Source organism: Egretta garzetta, unplaced genomic scaffold (assembly GCF_000687185.1).
Source record: "Egretta garzetta isolate BGI_Z169 unplaced genomic scaffold, ASM68718v1 scaffold143, whole genome shotgun sequence".
NCBI lineage: Eukaryota > Metazoa > Chordata > Aves > Pelecaniformes > Ardeidae > Egretta > Egretta garzetta.
Window position 1 is genome coordinate 317326 of NW_009259310.1, and position 13918 is coordinate 331243.

At 48.6% G+C, this 13918-nt stretch overlaps 1 protein-coding gene across 1 annotated transcript; it reads right to left on the bottom strand.

Annotated features, from left to right (window-relative positions):
• Positions 1-2355: 2355 nt before the first annotated feature.
• Positions 2356-13095, bottom strand: UAP1L1 (UDP-N-acetylglucosamine pyrophosphorylase 1 like 1). Its single transcript, XM_035891912.1, has 8 exons — positions 12895-13095; positions 11300-11475; positions 10041-10213; positions 9022-9215; positions 8064-8204; positions 6312-6497; positions 5490-5556; positions 2356-4503 (listed from the first exon to the last, which is right to left on the bottom strand). The coding sequence occupies exons 1-8, from the start codon at positions 13008-13010 to the stop codon at positions 4369-4371; spliced, it is 1188 nt and encodes a 395-aa protein (XP_035747805.1). The 5' UTR covers positions 13011-13095; the 3' UTR covers positions 2356-4368.
• Positions 13096-13918: the final 823 nt, after the last annotated feature.

Here is a 13918-nt window from a genome sequence, read left to right on the forward strand (position 1 = left end):
CCAGGGCAGGTTTAGGCTAGACATTAGGAAAAACTTCTTCACCGAAAGGGTTGTCAGGCTCTGGAATGGGCTGCCCAGGGAGGTGGTCGAGTCCTCATCCCTGGAGGTATTTAAAAGAAGGATAGATGAGGTACTTAGGGCCATGGTTTAGTGGTGGGATGTCAGGGTTAGGTTAAAGGTTGGACTCAATTATCTCAAAGGTCTTTTCCAACCAAAGTGATTCTATGATTCTATGATGCAGCTCTCGGCGTGGGCTTGTTCCGTGTCTGAGCAAAGCCACAGTCCGCCTGGCATGGGCATCTTTTTCGGGCAGAGGGTTGGTAGCGTTTCGGGGCCGAATCTCTTTTGCTCTTCCCCCTGGCTGGCCCTCGTTTTGCCTACTCTCACCATGTAGCCAGGCCCTGCCCGGCGAGGACTTCAGCTGCCTGGGCGGGAAAGGAGAGGTAAGGAGGGGCTGGGAGCCCTCACTCTTCCTCTGTGTTGTGAGATTAGAATATAGAGACCAGTCACAGAAACATTGGCATGACACAAACATAAATGGAAACGTGCATGTGGGAGGTCATCAGCAAAAATAACTCGCCCATTAACACAAGGGCCCGCACGCTCCCATCTGTCAGGCTCAGGAGGGTGCAGCTCCCTTCTGTCTTCAAGAACTGCTCTCAGCTATGGCCACAGCACCAGTCACACAGCAGAAGACGCTGCTCCCCAACAAGGGGGTATGCACGCCGGACACCATTGCTCCTCCTGCCAGCCCGCCAGGAAGGTGAGCATAAAGGAAGACCCCAAACTGCTGACTCCCAGAGAAGAGCTAATGTCATTATCACTGGCCAGCGAGAACCCCAGAAACACATTTAGCTGGCATCCCTTGTCCTCTACATCACACAGGGTCCTGGGCAGACAACACGGGCCTGAGAGCAGACAACTGAAATCTGTGAGCAGATGTGCGTGAGGGGGTGAAAAGCAACTTAAGCAGTTGTATAAATAAATGCTTCCACAAGACCTAGCACTGAATTCTGGTACTCGGCAGGATCCACTTGTCCCACACCATTCCTTCCCTCACCTGCTTCTCCACAGACCCCAGCCCTTCATTGCTCCCTGTGCAAATAGTTCCCTGAAGCTTCACTGGGGCGAAGGAGGGACATCATCAGGGGGCACAGAGGAACAAGGAAGAGCACCGTCCAGGGATGTGCACATTCAGAGCTACAACACAGCTGTGGGTGTGTAGTAACCATTACTTCTGTACCGGGTCCACAGTCCAACAGGAAAAACAAAGCATTGAAGCAGACATGGACTACTGCTGGCACTGAATTCACCTTCAGCTAACTATTGAGCTAACACACATCATTTGAGCCTTTAAATTTGGAATCCACCTCATTTCCAAATAAAATGGAAAATCATGTGTTTTTCTGAGCATTTCATGATTAAAAAACCTAAGCAATACCAGCAATTCTGGTAGATATGAGACACCACATAAACAAGTGGAAGAACAGAAGCCTGAAGCATGCATTCATTTTTAGTATTTATTTTTCCTATCACAGGAAATTACTGATTCACGTAGCTTAAAAACACATTAAAAACCCCAGCAGCCTTCATATGGGTACCAAGAGAGAAACATGGGGTGAAAGAGGAAAGGAGGAAAATCTGCTTCTGGCCTTTGCTGGGTTCAGCACTAAACCCCCAAAAGCAAGGACAATCCATCGTTTGTGAAAAATGCCTGACTTCCCCTGTTGCCTGTTCTATAAATAGATCCCTGTTTAAAAAGTGCCTGTCAATGGGAAGCCAAGCAGCAGTTGCACCACAGTGAGTGCTCATTGCAGCTGCGGAAGCCTGACTCGGATCCAGATCACTCAAGTCTACTTTAAATAAAAGAAAACCACCACCCCCCCCCCATTAAACTCCCCTCGGTAAACAGAGCTGGAAAGCTTGAAAAAAAATTAAACAGGATTGCAGGCAAGAACACGGTCTTCTGTTTTCTGATTAAAAAATACATGCCGCCATGTCAAACCCCTTCAGGAATTACCCTCTGCCGAGTTCCACACCCCCCGTATGCCTGAAGCGTGGATACTGCAGCCCCCAGCCTTGCCATCGGTGACACTGTCTCGGTGTCCTGCAGCTGTGGTGACAACACCCAGGATGTGTAGGGACAAAGACAAGACATGTATTTTCCTTAAGAACAAGAAACACAGACACACAGAAATCACAGTAGCACCTTTATTATAAAAATGCTTAGGTGTCTAAAAGTTTCTGGAGTACTACAGGACCTCCCTTAGTTTCAGGTACTTTCTTCATTTTGTAATGCATACGAGAATTACTTTGCTACATACAGGACTGATTTTTTTTAAGTTCTCTCAAGATTCTTCCTATGTTCCAGTTTAAAATGCAAGGAGTCGTAGAAAAAACCCCAACAGACAAGGCACTCCGCATTCTAACTCAGCTTCTCCTTGAAAACAACCTCAAGCCGTATGTCAGCAGCTCAGTGTACACAAGATAAAAGCACAAGGGAACCGAAGTTTCAAAAGAGAAAACACTTTAGGAAGAGCAAAAGAAATATCCTTTCCTTATAGCACAGTACAATTTAAAATGGTCATGTGTCTGACTCGAGCAATACTCACAAAGGCACAACACAATTTGTTCTCAGATATAAAACTTGGCTGGCAGGAATGGAATGACCCATATAAACACTGTGCAAAACAAAAATATACAGAATTGAGTGTCAAGGACAAATGCTTAATTTATACTAAAAATGGGAGTTCCTGGCTGCACATGCAACATGAGGTGATCGGAACGGCCATTGGCTGGTCTGCACGTGCAACAGGCTCATTGCTTGGGTGCACGCAGATACACTTTGTACCTGAAAACTCTGCCACTGACACTCAGATGCTTTCTTTGGAAAATGTGACCCTACTTACACACTGCTTTACTCTCAAAGCCATTTTTATACCTCCCCAACATTCTGAACACAGCTTCATGTCAGGAATTACAGAAAGCCACCCAAGTTATTGAAAAGATTTATGCTTAATAATTTGCATCAAATGATCAAATTATAAATAGCATCAGCAATTCCTCAGCAGAAGCAGATGCATGAAGTCACAACATTCCAGACAAGGCTGCTTCCTCACCACCTTCCTTAGTGCTCGGTTCAGGGGAGAGGTGCAGAGTGCTCCTCAAGCCAAGGCCACCCAGCAGTGCCCCTGAAGCATCCTCACAAAGGGTGAAAAGCCTTCACTGTGCTCAGCACAGGTTCCGTAGCGGGGAGGTGCCCACCCGGCGCAAGCTTGCCGGGGCAGCATCCAGGCTGATCAGGAACAAACAGTTGTGGATCACTACCGCTCCGGGGTCTCTCGGCCAGGGCCGAGTTCACATGCTACATACGTTCTGGCAGTTAGCATCCTTAATTAGCTGACACTTATCTTCACATTATGGTTGGTAGCATATTTAAAAGGAAGGCATCTAAAGAATTATGTCCTAAGTGAAAGAGTGCTAGAAAACTGCCTGGCCAGAAACCGTAGAAGCAGAGGCTGGTGTTTTACTGTGTACACTGGTTATGCTGGGATTGAGTCTTCTTCTGGTTTTAGTTAAGCATTAAATTCTACCATCAGAATTTGTTCCTCTTATTACTTTCAGGTGCTTTAAGAGAGTCCCCTTTGAGGAACATGGTATACGTTAAACAGAAAAATGAAAAGTAAAATAAATGTTTGTTATAGACAGGAGGAGCAGAGTGCTGTTGTGAAAATACATCTCATCACCTTTTTCTGTTTTTTAATTAAAAATACAGGTCACTACAGCTGTAAAGAGTCATTGGTCTAAACTGCATATTCACTTATGTTTTCTTGCAACAGCACCAGCAAGCCCGGACATGCAGATAGGTCTGCACCACTTTGGAGTCCAACCCTCAAAGGACACTCATGCCCAGCGGCATCCCTGCTTGCAGCAGACTCCTCTGTATGAGGTGGTCAGAGGACACAACTGCTTAATTGGATCTTCTAACCACCACAGGATGAGGGAAAAAGACAGATCAATCTGACTCTTCAGCTGTGCACACAATTTAAAAACAAACCCAAAAAAACCCCAAACAACCCCACCAGGACAAACCTAACAAGGCACTGTAGAGATTTGATCTTCTTGAACGCAAAGCTGATTTATTAGGCCCTGACAGCTCTTTTATATATTTGTATGCACAGCAAGTAGGAAATACAAAATCTGTTTGGTACATCCAAGTTACAAAACAGACTGAGGTAAGAGGCATAGCCTTCGAAGCTACTAATCAGAACTGGTGAACACACATGTGTGTGTAAACACAACTGCTGCAAGGACTTGGCATCAATCTGACACGGCAAAGCAATTTCTTTTTTTTTTTTGTAACGCACTTCATGCTGACATTTGAGCAATGTCAGTTCTTGTATCTGGTATCTGATATCTGATTTGAGGCTGCGTCTCCCCTTTGTTTTCATCGAGCACAAAGGGCGAAGGGAAGTCTTTGTTCTTCATGTACGCCTCCAGACCCTGGGAACATGCGAAAACAGCACTGTTAGGTTGTGAAGGCATCAGACTGGTGACCTGCACTACTGTGAAGTCTATGAAATGTCCTCGGAGAATGAATGATGACCCAAAGTTAAAAGGCCACAGGAAGGACAGACAACAGCAACAGTTTCCCCAGTGACAGAGATGGAAAGCACTTCAGCCCCAAGCCTGGGGCTCATGAAGGAGCGGCACTGATGAACCGTAAAACAACGGATCTCAGAAACAATCTTCCTAGGGAGGGGCAGGCACGGGAAGGTGTGTCCTTAACTCACATTAGAATAATCCTAGCAAAGAAGTAAATTTGAATGGCCTTGTTTTGATTTTGTTCTTACAATGCATTAATTGCGATGAGTTCACTACCTGCATGCTGAAACCTAGCGAAGATGTAAAGGTTTATGAATGCCCTTCCCCGCAGCGCCCATGTGTCCCCTGCAATCCACTATTTCTCACCCTGTCTGTCCAACACCGGGAAGCTCCTCCTCTGACTGCTGAATGGAAGCAGCTTTCCCAGGACCAGTTATGTTCAGAGGGACAAACTTGAGTAATCTGTTCTAAGACGTGGTTTCTCTAAAGCCAATGCACACATCACACTTCTCATTCAGTGTTCACTCACTGGGGTAGACGGACACAAATTATCATGCAACCAAATACACCTACCCCCATGGATTTTGTCATTTGAATATCCTGCACTTTTCATTTGGAAGATCTCAAAGGACTTGTGAGTCTTAACGAGACTGTGCAGTCTCGTTGCAAATCTCATTTTACAGAGAGCTAAGCCTGAGTGTGAACAAACGGCTGAGAAGTAAACCATAGTAGAACCACAAACATAACACGGAGCCCAAGCCCTATTTCCCTTGATCTTACCATTTCTCAGCAAGCCCAGGCTAAAGAACTCCCTTATATTTGGAAGGAAATCAGATGCATACCTGCACACTCTTAAAAATACCTCCATAGACAGTTATCCTCACCTCTCCAAAGTAAGACACTAACGGAGAAATCTCACACACAGCAGGAGGATCTTCAGTTCCTGAGAGACTAGAGAAGAGAACACAGGATTAGCTTCTTGCTCTGCTTAAAAATCAGTGCATCTTCTTCGAAAAATCATCAGGGACAAGACGTCTGGAAGGGTATTTGTTATATTCACATGCACCAGACGTTACTGGAACACAAAGAGTGAAAATAAAAGGGAATTAGCAGGTCCCATATATTCAAAACAAGAACACCACTCTTACAGAGGTGCTTTTCAAGGAAAATGAACAGCTTGCGGGTTTATCAAACGATGAGCTTATGAAGCGATAGCCCCACGGAGTAAAAGCAGCTTCCCACTCACCACGACGCGGGAAGCGTCTGAACTGGTGATTGCTGTCATAGCTGATCCCTAAGCCCACCTGAGAATCTTGCTGGGCTTTAAACACTGGGGCCATATTCAGAAAAGCTTGCGAGGACTACAAATGAGAATTCCTTAGGCTGGCTAAATCCAGAATGATGGAAAAGGTTGCCCTGCCTAACAAGTCGCTACAGGAGGAGTCAACTTGCGACCCCAAGGGCGGGAGTCTCTGCCAGAGATAAAGCCCAGAGCACCATGTGTTACTGTCTAGACCACTCGCAATCACTAACGGAGCAGACACTGTAACAGACGTTACCCTGTGTGTTCGGAAAAGACCAGCTGAAGGAAAATCATGCCAAGTCACCCTGTGATCGAACTAACACCTGGTTCTGTAGGGTACAGCTGGCTGGCATGGCTGGGCAGCCGCAGGCAGAAAAACTGCAGAGGGCACGGAGGTTCATACCTGAGTTTCTCTGGTATCCTGCAACCATTTTCATCCAGAAATCTGGCCCCAGCCTTGAGAGCCCAGCGGTAATGCTGGGCCAGGAGGGCCTGCCGAGCGGTGGTAGGAGTGTCTTTGTCAGCTGTGTCTGCATTTTTCAGTGGCGAGAACTCCTCTTCTCTCAAAACTTCAAATGCCACAAAATTCCTACCAGCAAAGGGGAGAAAACAACATAATGAAACCCAAAGCTAGCCATCATCCTTGTTGACGCAACAACTTCCACGGGGAAAGGGAGCAGCGATGTATGCAACCTGGGGCAGTGAAGATAAGGAAAGCCACCTCCCACCTGAAGAGCGAAGAAATACCAGGGCTGTATGATGGAAAAACACAAGAAGCCCAGTCTTTTTGGGAACGTAAGAGAGCAGCCTCACGACCCTCGAGAGCTGTGCACAGTTTGAGAGGAAGAGCAACAGTTCCGCAAAGATCCCACAGGAACCTCTCCAGGCACCAGGAGGATCATGGACAAAAAGTCTCGGCTAAGAGCAGGCCAGGATGACGAGAGCAGTGACGCCTGCAGCTCAGAGACAGCGCTGAGCCGTACAGCTCACTCCAGAGCACTGCACCCCTGCTCCATGGAACGGCCGCTCCACTTGGGAGCCTGTAGGCAAGGATCAGCTGAGGACACCAGTTCCCAGGGATGAATAAGCAAGATGAGAGGATTCACAGCTGAACATTAAGCACAGCTGTTTACCAGAGATGGGAATGCAAATTAAAAAATCCCACAGCAACATCTGTTCATTTCTGCATTTCCCGTGTAAAGAGCAGCTGCCAAGCTGGCTTTGCGGATTATTAAAAAAGCACAAGGCATCGCTGCTTGCAAACGAGCCCTTTCGAAGCTCAAACTCAGCACTGTTTCCATCGCACCAGTTTTGCCTTTGGTGTGACGCTTCTTTATCGAATGCATGTCAGGAAACAGAGACCAGCTCACACCTTGAGCTCTCTATCCTAAAGTAAATCCTCTAAAAAGGAAAACATTATCCCCAAACAAAGATAATTCAGTTTGCCCAAGGTCTCTTTTTGCCGTTTATTTAAGCCTAAACCAGAACCTTTACTGCTGAATTTGAGACCTTGGAAAATAGCTTTTATAAGAACACTCATGCTAAATTCCTAAATTACTCAAATCCCATGTTCCCTTAACACAAAGCACCCCTGACTGTGCCAACACTTCGGCACAGGGCTCTCAGGCAAGTCAACACCGACAGTTCTCACAGTAACAGTAACTTGGCCCCACAGTGCATGTTTTCCGAGCACAAGGGTGTGAGCTGAACCCTGGCGTAACACGCACCAAAAACGTAACCAGAGCTGCAGTTGCCATGAAAGCCACAATCCTGAAAGACCCAATTTTTGTGAGTCTGAATACTCCAACATGGGCTTATATTAAAGGAAATCGAGCACAAAGCCAACATTTTTTTTTTTTTCCCCCCTTTCTTTCACAGGGCTGGCAGAGGCTGGGGCAGCCAACACATCCTCAGCAGAACGAACAGTTCTGGGAGCATGGTCAGAGCAAGCCTGGCTGCTGCCAAGCACCCTGTGACTGCACCCCTGGGAGCCTGTGGCATTACTGTTGTGTTGGAGCTTGGTGCAGATCCAACAGCCTTTCTAACAAGCCACCCACGAACCGCACACTCCCTGGCAAGGCCCGTTACAACCTACAGGCATTCAAACAAACATTGAGAAGGGGAAGAAAAAAATAAAATCATGTCTGCCACTAACTTAGAGAACTGGAACACATCAAACACAAACTTCTCCAGCTTTATCCCGTTCGGTTTTAGCGGTTTTACCAGATTTCCCTCCTCGTCAATGTAGGGCACCTTCTTTATGGCTACGTGATGCCTCAGCTGCGGCTCATATTTTCTGCAAAAGGAGAAGAAACAAGTTCATTTACTTCATGCCCACTTAGAAAAAAAGTAGTACACTTCTGGGAAGCAGACGGTTTATTACTGCTCTGGTTCATCTCTCAACTGTTGTGGGCGTTGCTCTCTCCAAATTGATCCAAGTCACATCCAGGGAAGACTTCACCAAGCTGGGCAGCCCGGCCAGCAGCACTCCCTGTACCAGTGGGACATGACAGGGTAAAGCGAGAGGAGAGGGAGGACCTAGGATCGAGCTGAAATTGCAGGCAGAGATAAAACACGGTAACCAAACTGCTCTGTGACCAGGATGGCAATGGAGCGGAGCCGATCCCTCACACACAGGTGGATCAGGGAGGTCGTACGGCCGCTCATTGAACACCCAGCATCACAGCCCCCACTCCCAACACCGAGGTGCAGAGTCCTTCCCCAGCTTCCCCCTCTCCCCCAACCTCTGTCATCCCAGGGGATGGCATGGATGAGGCTGCCACTGAAAATCCCCAGTGTGGGGCTGCACCACCGATCACACTGCAGCCCATGTGGCTGCTCACCCTTGCGGGCCCAGGAAGGTCAGGCACTGGTGTATCCTGGTCAATTCAGCTACAGCAAAGCATGCACCCATTCATTGGGAAAGGCCTGAAGAGCACGCTGGGGCTGTCGGAAAGGGGACAGAGCTGTTTTGAACAGTCTGGAGAAGAGAGGAGGTGAAGAGCAGAGCAGGAGGTACCTATAACAGAAATTATGGAGTGGGAAATGGGAACACCCCCTCTCAGAGGCACCTCTGGGCTGCACAGCTCCCTAGCAGGCCTGCTGGAACTTACTGGGCCACTGTCTCCAGGAAGTCAATGGTGAAGAAATGGTTGCAGATATTGCCAGTGCTGTACATCAGTCCCCCATCAGGCCTCTGCTGCTGAGCCGTCTCCGGGCTGATCTCGCTGTACTCCACCACCTGGTAGACGCCATCCACAGAGCACACCACCCCGACAGGCTCTGTGGGGTAGGCCTTCTCCACCACCTGCAGCCATGGGACAGAGTGCTGTGACAAGGAGGAAGATCACAGCACTACTCCAACCCCCTCGTACAAACACTCCTACGGGCTGTTGCACACTGATCTCCAGCACCTCAGGAGCACGGGCAGGGCAGTGCCAGGTGTACGAAGTGGCCTGGAGGCACATTTTGCCCAACTGGGCATAAAATCCAGTACTTTGACCACGTAATTCCATGGTTGCTCAGAAGACAAACCAGTTAAATCGACATCCTGTGGAGTACTTTCCTTATCAAGGACTGGGACCTGCCATTACATGAGAAGTGTTGCAGCTATTAGCGTTCAGCTTCCTCTTTGCATGAACAACGTTAATGATTAAATAACATAAATCTGTCCTCAGGCACCTGCTGCTTGAGGGTGACAAAACCAGGCTGGTGTGGCTTTCCCCACCTTCCAGAGTGGGGCATGAGGAACGCCTCCATTAGACTAAGGTACGTTTATAAAACACAACCTATTCCAATACGGCTTCTAGCTAGCCCAAGTGCCTTTGCAGAAAGGGCAAGGCACAAAGGGGAAGCAATTCCAGTCTATGGTTTCCTGTGCAGCTACAGTCCCTGCTCTAATCGCAGTTTGCTTCCCACAGTACTCTGGGAAGAGGGCAGCACACCCACAGGTAGGGATTCTGGATGCAACACAGGCAGCAAGCAGCTCCTCTAAACCTGCTTGGAGCAAGCCACCGTTGGACAGAGGTCTGAACACCCGGGTTCATCCACGCTCACCCTAGCCAGCAGCTTCCAAGCGTAACCAGACCTTAACTCCCTGCAGGAAAATGGCCCAGTGCTAGCACGGCCTCACCTTTGCACCGCAATCTGCCCCTTTGGAAACACAGAAGCCTATGAAGACTGGATCTGCCATTTTCACGAGGATGTTGTCCACACAATATACATGGACGTACTGAATTCCACGCTGCTTCATGTCATCCAAGATCTTATTATCCATCAAAGCACGGTATAAGCCACCATTGCCATCTATAACGCAAGAGAAAAGAGAAAGCCCTGGTTAGTTGGTGACTGCAGTTCTTTTATGGCTAACGGAACAAAAGCTGAAAGTCCTGAACAAAGTTCCTTTAACAGCAGAGCAGGGAATGCTTTCTAGCCAAGAGCCAGGGCTGCTGGATTTTACTTCCAGCTCTGCCACACGGTTCGGGCAAGGCCTGTTCCCCCTCCGCACCCCAGCTCCCTCCCTGCAGACCATGGGGACCAGCCTCCCAGAGAAGAGTTACGAGACTTTATGAAGCCTTGTGAGATCCTCAGATGGAAACTAAAGAGCAAAACATTGTGCAGAGGGTGGGAACAGCCCGTTACATTTCTTCTCTTCAGTGCAGAGCAAAAGCATATTTAAAACTCAGCCTGGAGAAAAAGACTAAAATAAATCTTATTCTCTGTTTATCTTCCCCCCCACAACTTCCCAATGCCTTTGTAAAGGCTTGAACAGCAGCTGCACAGAAGACACCTGCATGTTTGTTCATCACACATCACCCTTTCACGGTTCCTCCTCTAACACTCTTTGTCAGCTCAGGAAAACCACTCTGCAGCCACAAAACCGCAACATGGCCCCGACCAGGCTGCCTCCACCGAGTCCCTTACCAGGTCTAGGCTAAGAGGAGAACTTTACTAGGTGAGAAATTGCAATAATTTTGGAAAGTGTTCATCATCTTGCTGCTTTTTTACCCATTTCCAGCCATCGGCCTTGAACAGGAGCCCGGCTCCCGACAGCTTCACCCCTGGGAAGCAGGGACCCAGGGTACAGCCCTGCCGATGCACATGGCTCCTAACCTGCAGCTGCCCCACTCCTAACTCTGCCGATACTCCCAGGCTTTGATAAAAACCACGAGCTGAGGGCAAATCTCCAGAAGAACTGAACAGAGATTCACTCTACTCTGCTACACTCCTGATTACCAACCTGAAATATTTAACTGAACCCTCTCACACTTATCAGAGGCATTAACATTGACCTCTAAAGACTGCTCAGTGTGCCAAGGCTGGCTGATGGCTGGTAGCAATTATCAACACGTATGCCATTGCTGTACCATGTAAGGGTGAACAGCAGGGTACCTGGAGCCATGGCGATTTTCCCCTTCTCCTCCAAGATGGCCTTCCCATCAAAGGTGACAGCGGGCAGCATCCTCTGTTCAAACATGACCACGTTGGATCTATCCAGGTGGAAGTAGTTGTGTTCTGCAAAGAACTCCTCTGTCGGCCCCAGCGTGAACTCACTTGTCATGATGTACCTGGACAGGAACGGGTGCTGAGCAATGAGCAAGAAAAGCACAAGTGAAAGACAAAACTACAAATGGAACACAAAAGGGAGGAAACCCAAGAGCGTTAAATGAGAGACGCTGCAGTGTCCTGTGGCGTGCGCTCTTCCCAGAGCTGCTCAAACCAGGCAGTGATTTCAGGAAGGCATCTCCTCGTAGTCTAACAAAGAACACTGAGCAGAAAACATTCCCAGACGCATGTGGCAGCGCCTTCCCCTCTCCCACCCACCGCACCCCATAGGGAATACGTATTTTGCACCTTGCACAGAGCCAGTCTCTTCTGAAGCCTGGAGGCTTTTGAAAAGTAGGAGCCACCAGGAGAGACGGCAGCCAGCTGTAAACAACAATAGCAGGACAGGGCCTGGAAATGGAGCATGACAAGCATTTACTGCTGCGAGGGGAAGAGTGGAAGAAATTGCAGGCAAGGGGAGGCAGAGGGTCTGGGCAAGTGAGCTCTGGGCCATCTCTCTCCCCAAGCAGAAACAGAAGGCACAGCACAAACGGATGAAATCTCTTGTGACACATCTGAAACAGGCACTGAAAAGCGCTGTTTATAGTGTTGTGCTGTAGTTTAAGCCCAACTGGCAACTAAACACCATGCAGCCACTCACTCATTCTCTGCCCCCAGCAGGATGGGGGAGAGAATCGGGGTGAAAAAAAAAAAAAAGTAACATCCACAGGTTGAGATAAAGACAGTTTAATAAACCAGCAGAGGATAATAAATAATAATAATAATAATATGTACAAACCAAGTGATGCACAGTGCAATTGATCACCACCCCACTGACCAATGCCCAGTCCATCCCCAAGCAGCAATCTCTCCCCCCAGCCAACTCCCCCCAGTTTCTATACTGGGCATGAGGCCCTATGGTCTGGAATAGCCCTGGGGCCAGTTGGGGTCGGCTGTCCTGGCCATGCCCCCTCCCAGCTCCTTGTGCCCCTGGCAGAGCAGGGGAAGCTGAAAAATCCTTGCCTGGTGTAAGCCCTGCTCAGCACCTACTGAACCATCAGGGGGTTACCAACATTCTGCTCATCCTGAATCCAAACCACAGCACTGTGCCAGCTGCTGGGAAGAAAATTAACTCCATCCCAGCCAGAACCAGAACAATAGTGCTGTCAGGGACCGTGCTTGAAAAGACAGTTACTTAGCAGTTAGGTTAGTGGTCAGCGATTCAAGGGCAGCGCTCGGTCCCTCAGGTCTCCAGACATGGACCTGGCACTTCCCATCCCTGCGCAGCCTCCTCCAGCTGCTGGCATCGAAGATCCTGCTGATGGAAGGCTCCCTCCTGACACGCCTCTGTAAGGCACCCAGCAAAGGGCAAAGATGACAACGTAGGCAAGACTGCAACACAAAGCCCCCACACAGGAGGGCTGTGGCTCCAGGTCACCTACCAGGGGACGGCACACTTGCAGTGGTGTCTCTGGCCAGCGAGCTGCTCCACTTTGCGGATTCTTTCTGCTTGGATCTGATACAAGGTCTTGCCACTGGGCAACCCCACGTTGTACATGCCCTTGGGATAGCTCACTCCCAGGCGAGTCCCTTGTCCTCCAGCCAGAAGCAGCACTGCCACCTTGTTCTGCGAGATCTGATGCAAACCTGAATGGGAGAAAGAAGCCCAAGGGAACGTAAGAATCACAAAAGCAATCAACACCCTGTGCTCTTCTCCTGAGCCTTTCTGCAGAGCTCAGGCAGCAGCCAGGAGCCGCCACTTCAATGCCCACTGCAGGCAGTTCAGCGAGAAATATGACACTGCACACAACACTCAGAAATTCATTTCACCTCTCTGACACAGCAGTTTCCTCACCTAAAGCAGCTGATGGTGTAACAACAGCCGTGAGTTGCAGCTTAGGAGGTTCAAAATGGACATTAGGATAAAAATGCTGTAGTAGGAAGGTGGTGCAGCACTGGAAAAGATATCCAGAGAGGTGGGGGATGCTCTTCCCTTGTAGTTCTCAAGGCTTACTTAGATAAAGCCATGGCTGACCTGACCTAGGGCTGGGTATGGTCCCGTTCCAAATAGGGGTTGGACTCCAGAGGTCCCTTACCACCACCATTTCTATATCCCAAAGAAGCGAAGTCTTGTCATCTCCAGCAAAGCACAGGCATTTCTGGAATCTGCCTCAATCAACTGTCCGTACTTGTGCTCCAGCTTCTGATCGGCTGCAGTCAGGACTGCCAGGCCTTGCGGAAGCCACAACTCCTGCAATCTGATTAAAACCAGTATCATTTCTCCCGACAAATCGGGAAAGTCCAGAACCCAGGGAAGAACCAGACCACATAATGAACACCCAGCTCATTCACAGCCTTTGTTCCCTGCCTTGTCTCAAGCCAGTATTACAGTAACAACTGACAACTCTAACAACCGACTGACAACCGTGAGAAAGAATTTTCCATAGGGAATGCTTTGCATTCCTC

What these genes read in the sequence shown, in the direction of transcription:
- UAP1L1 (XM_035891912.1), bottom strand. Translation starts at nt 13,010, where the DNA reads ATGTACAACGTGGGGTTGCCCAGTGGCAAGACCTTGTATCAGATCCAA. An exon ending in GGGCAGATTGCGGTGCAAAG is followed by an intron (nt 9,216 to 10,040) that starts GTGAGGCCGTGC and finishes CCATGGCTGCAG; the next exon opens with GTGGTGGAGAAGGCCTACCC. An exon ending in TTCCTGGAGACAGTGGCCCA is followed by an intron (nt 8,205 to 9,021) that starts GTAAGTTCCAGC and finishes CTCCTTTTGCAG; the next exon opens with AAAATATGAGCCGCAGCTGA.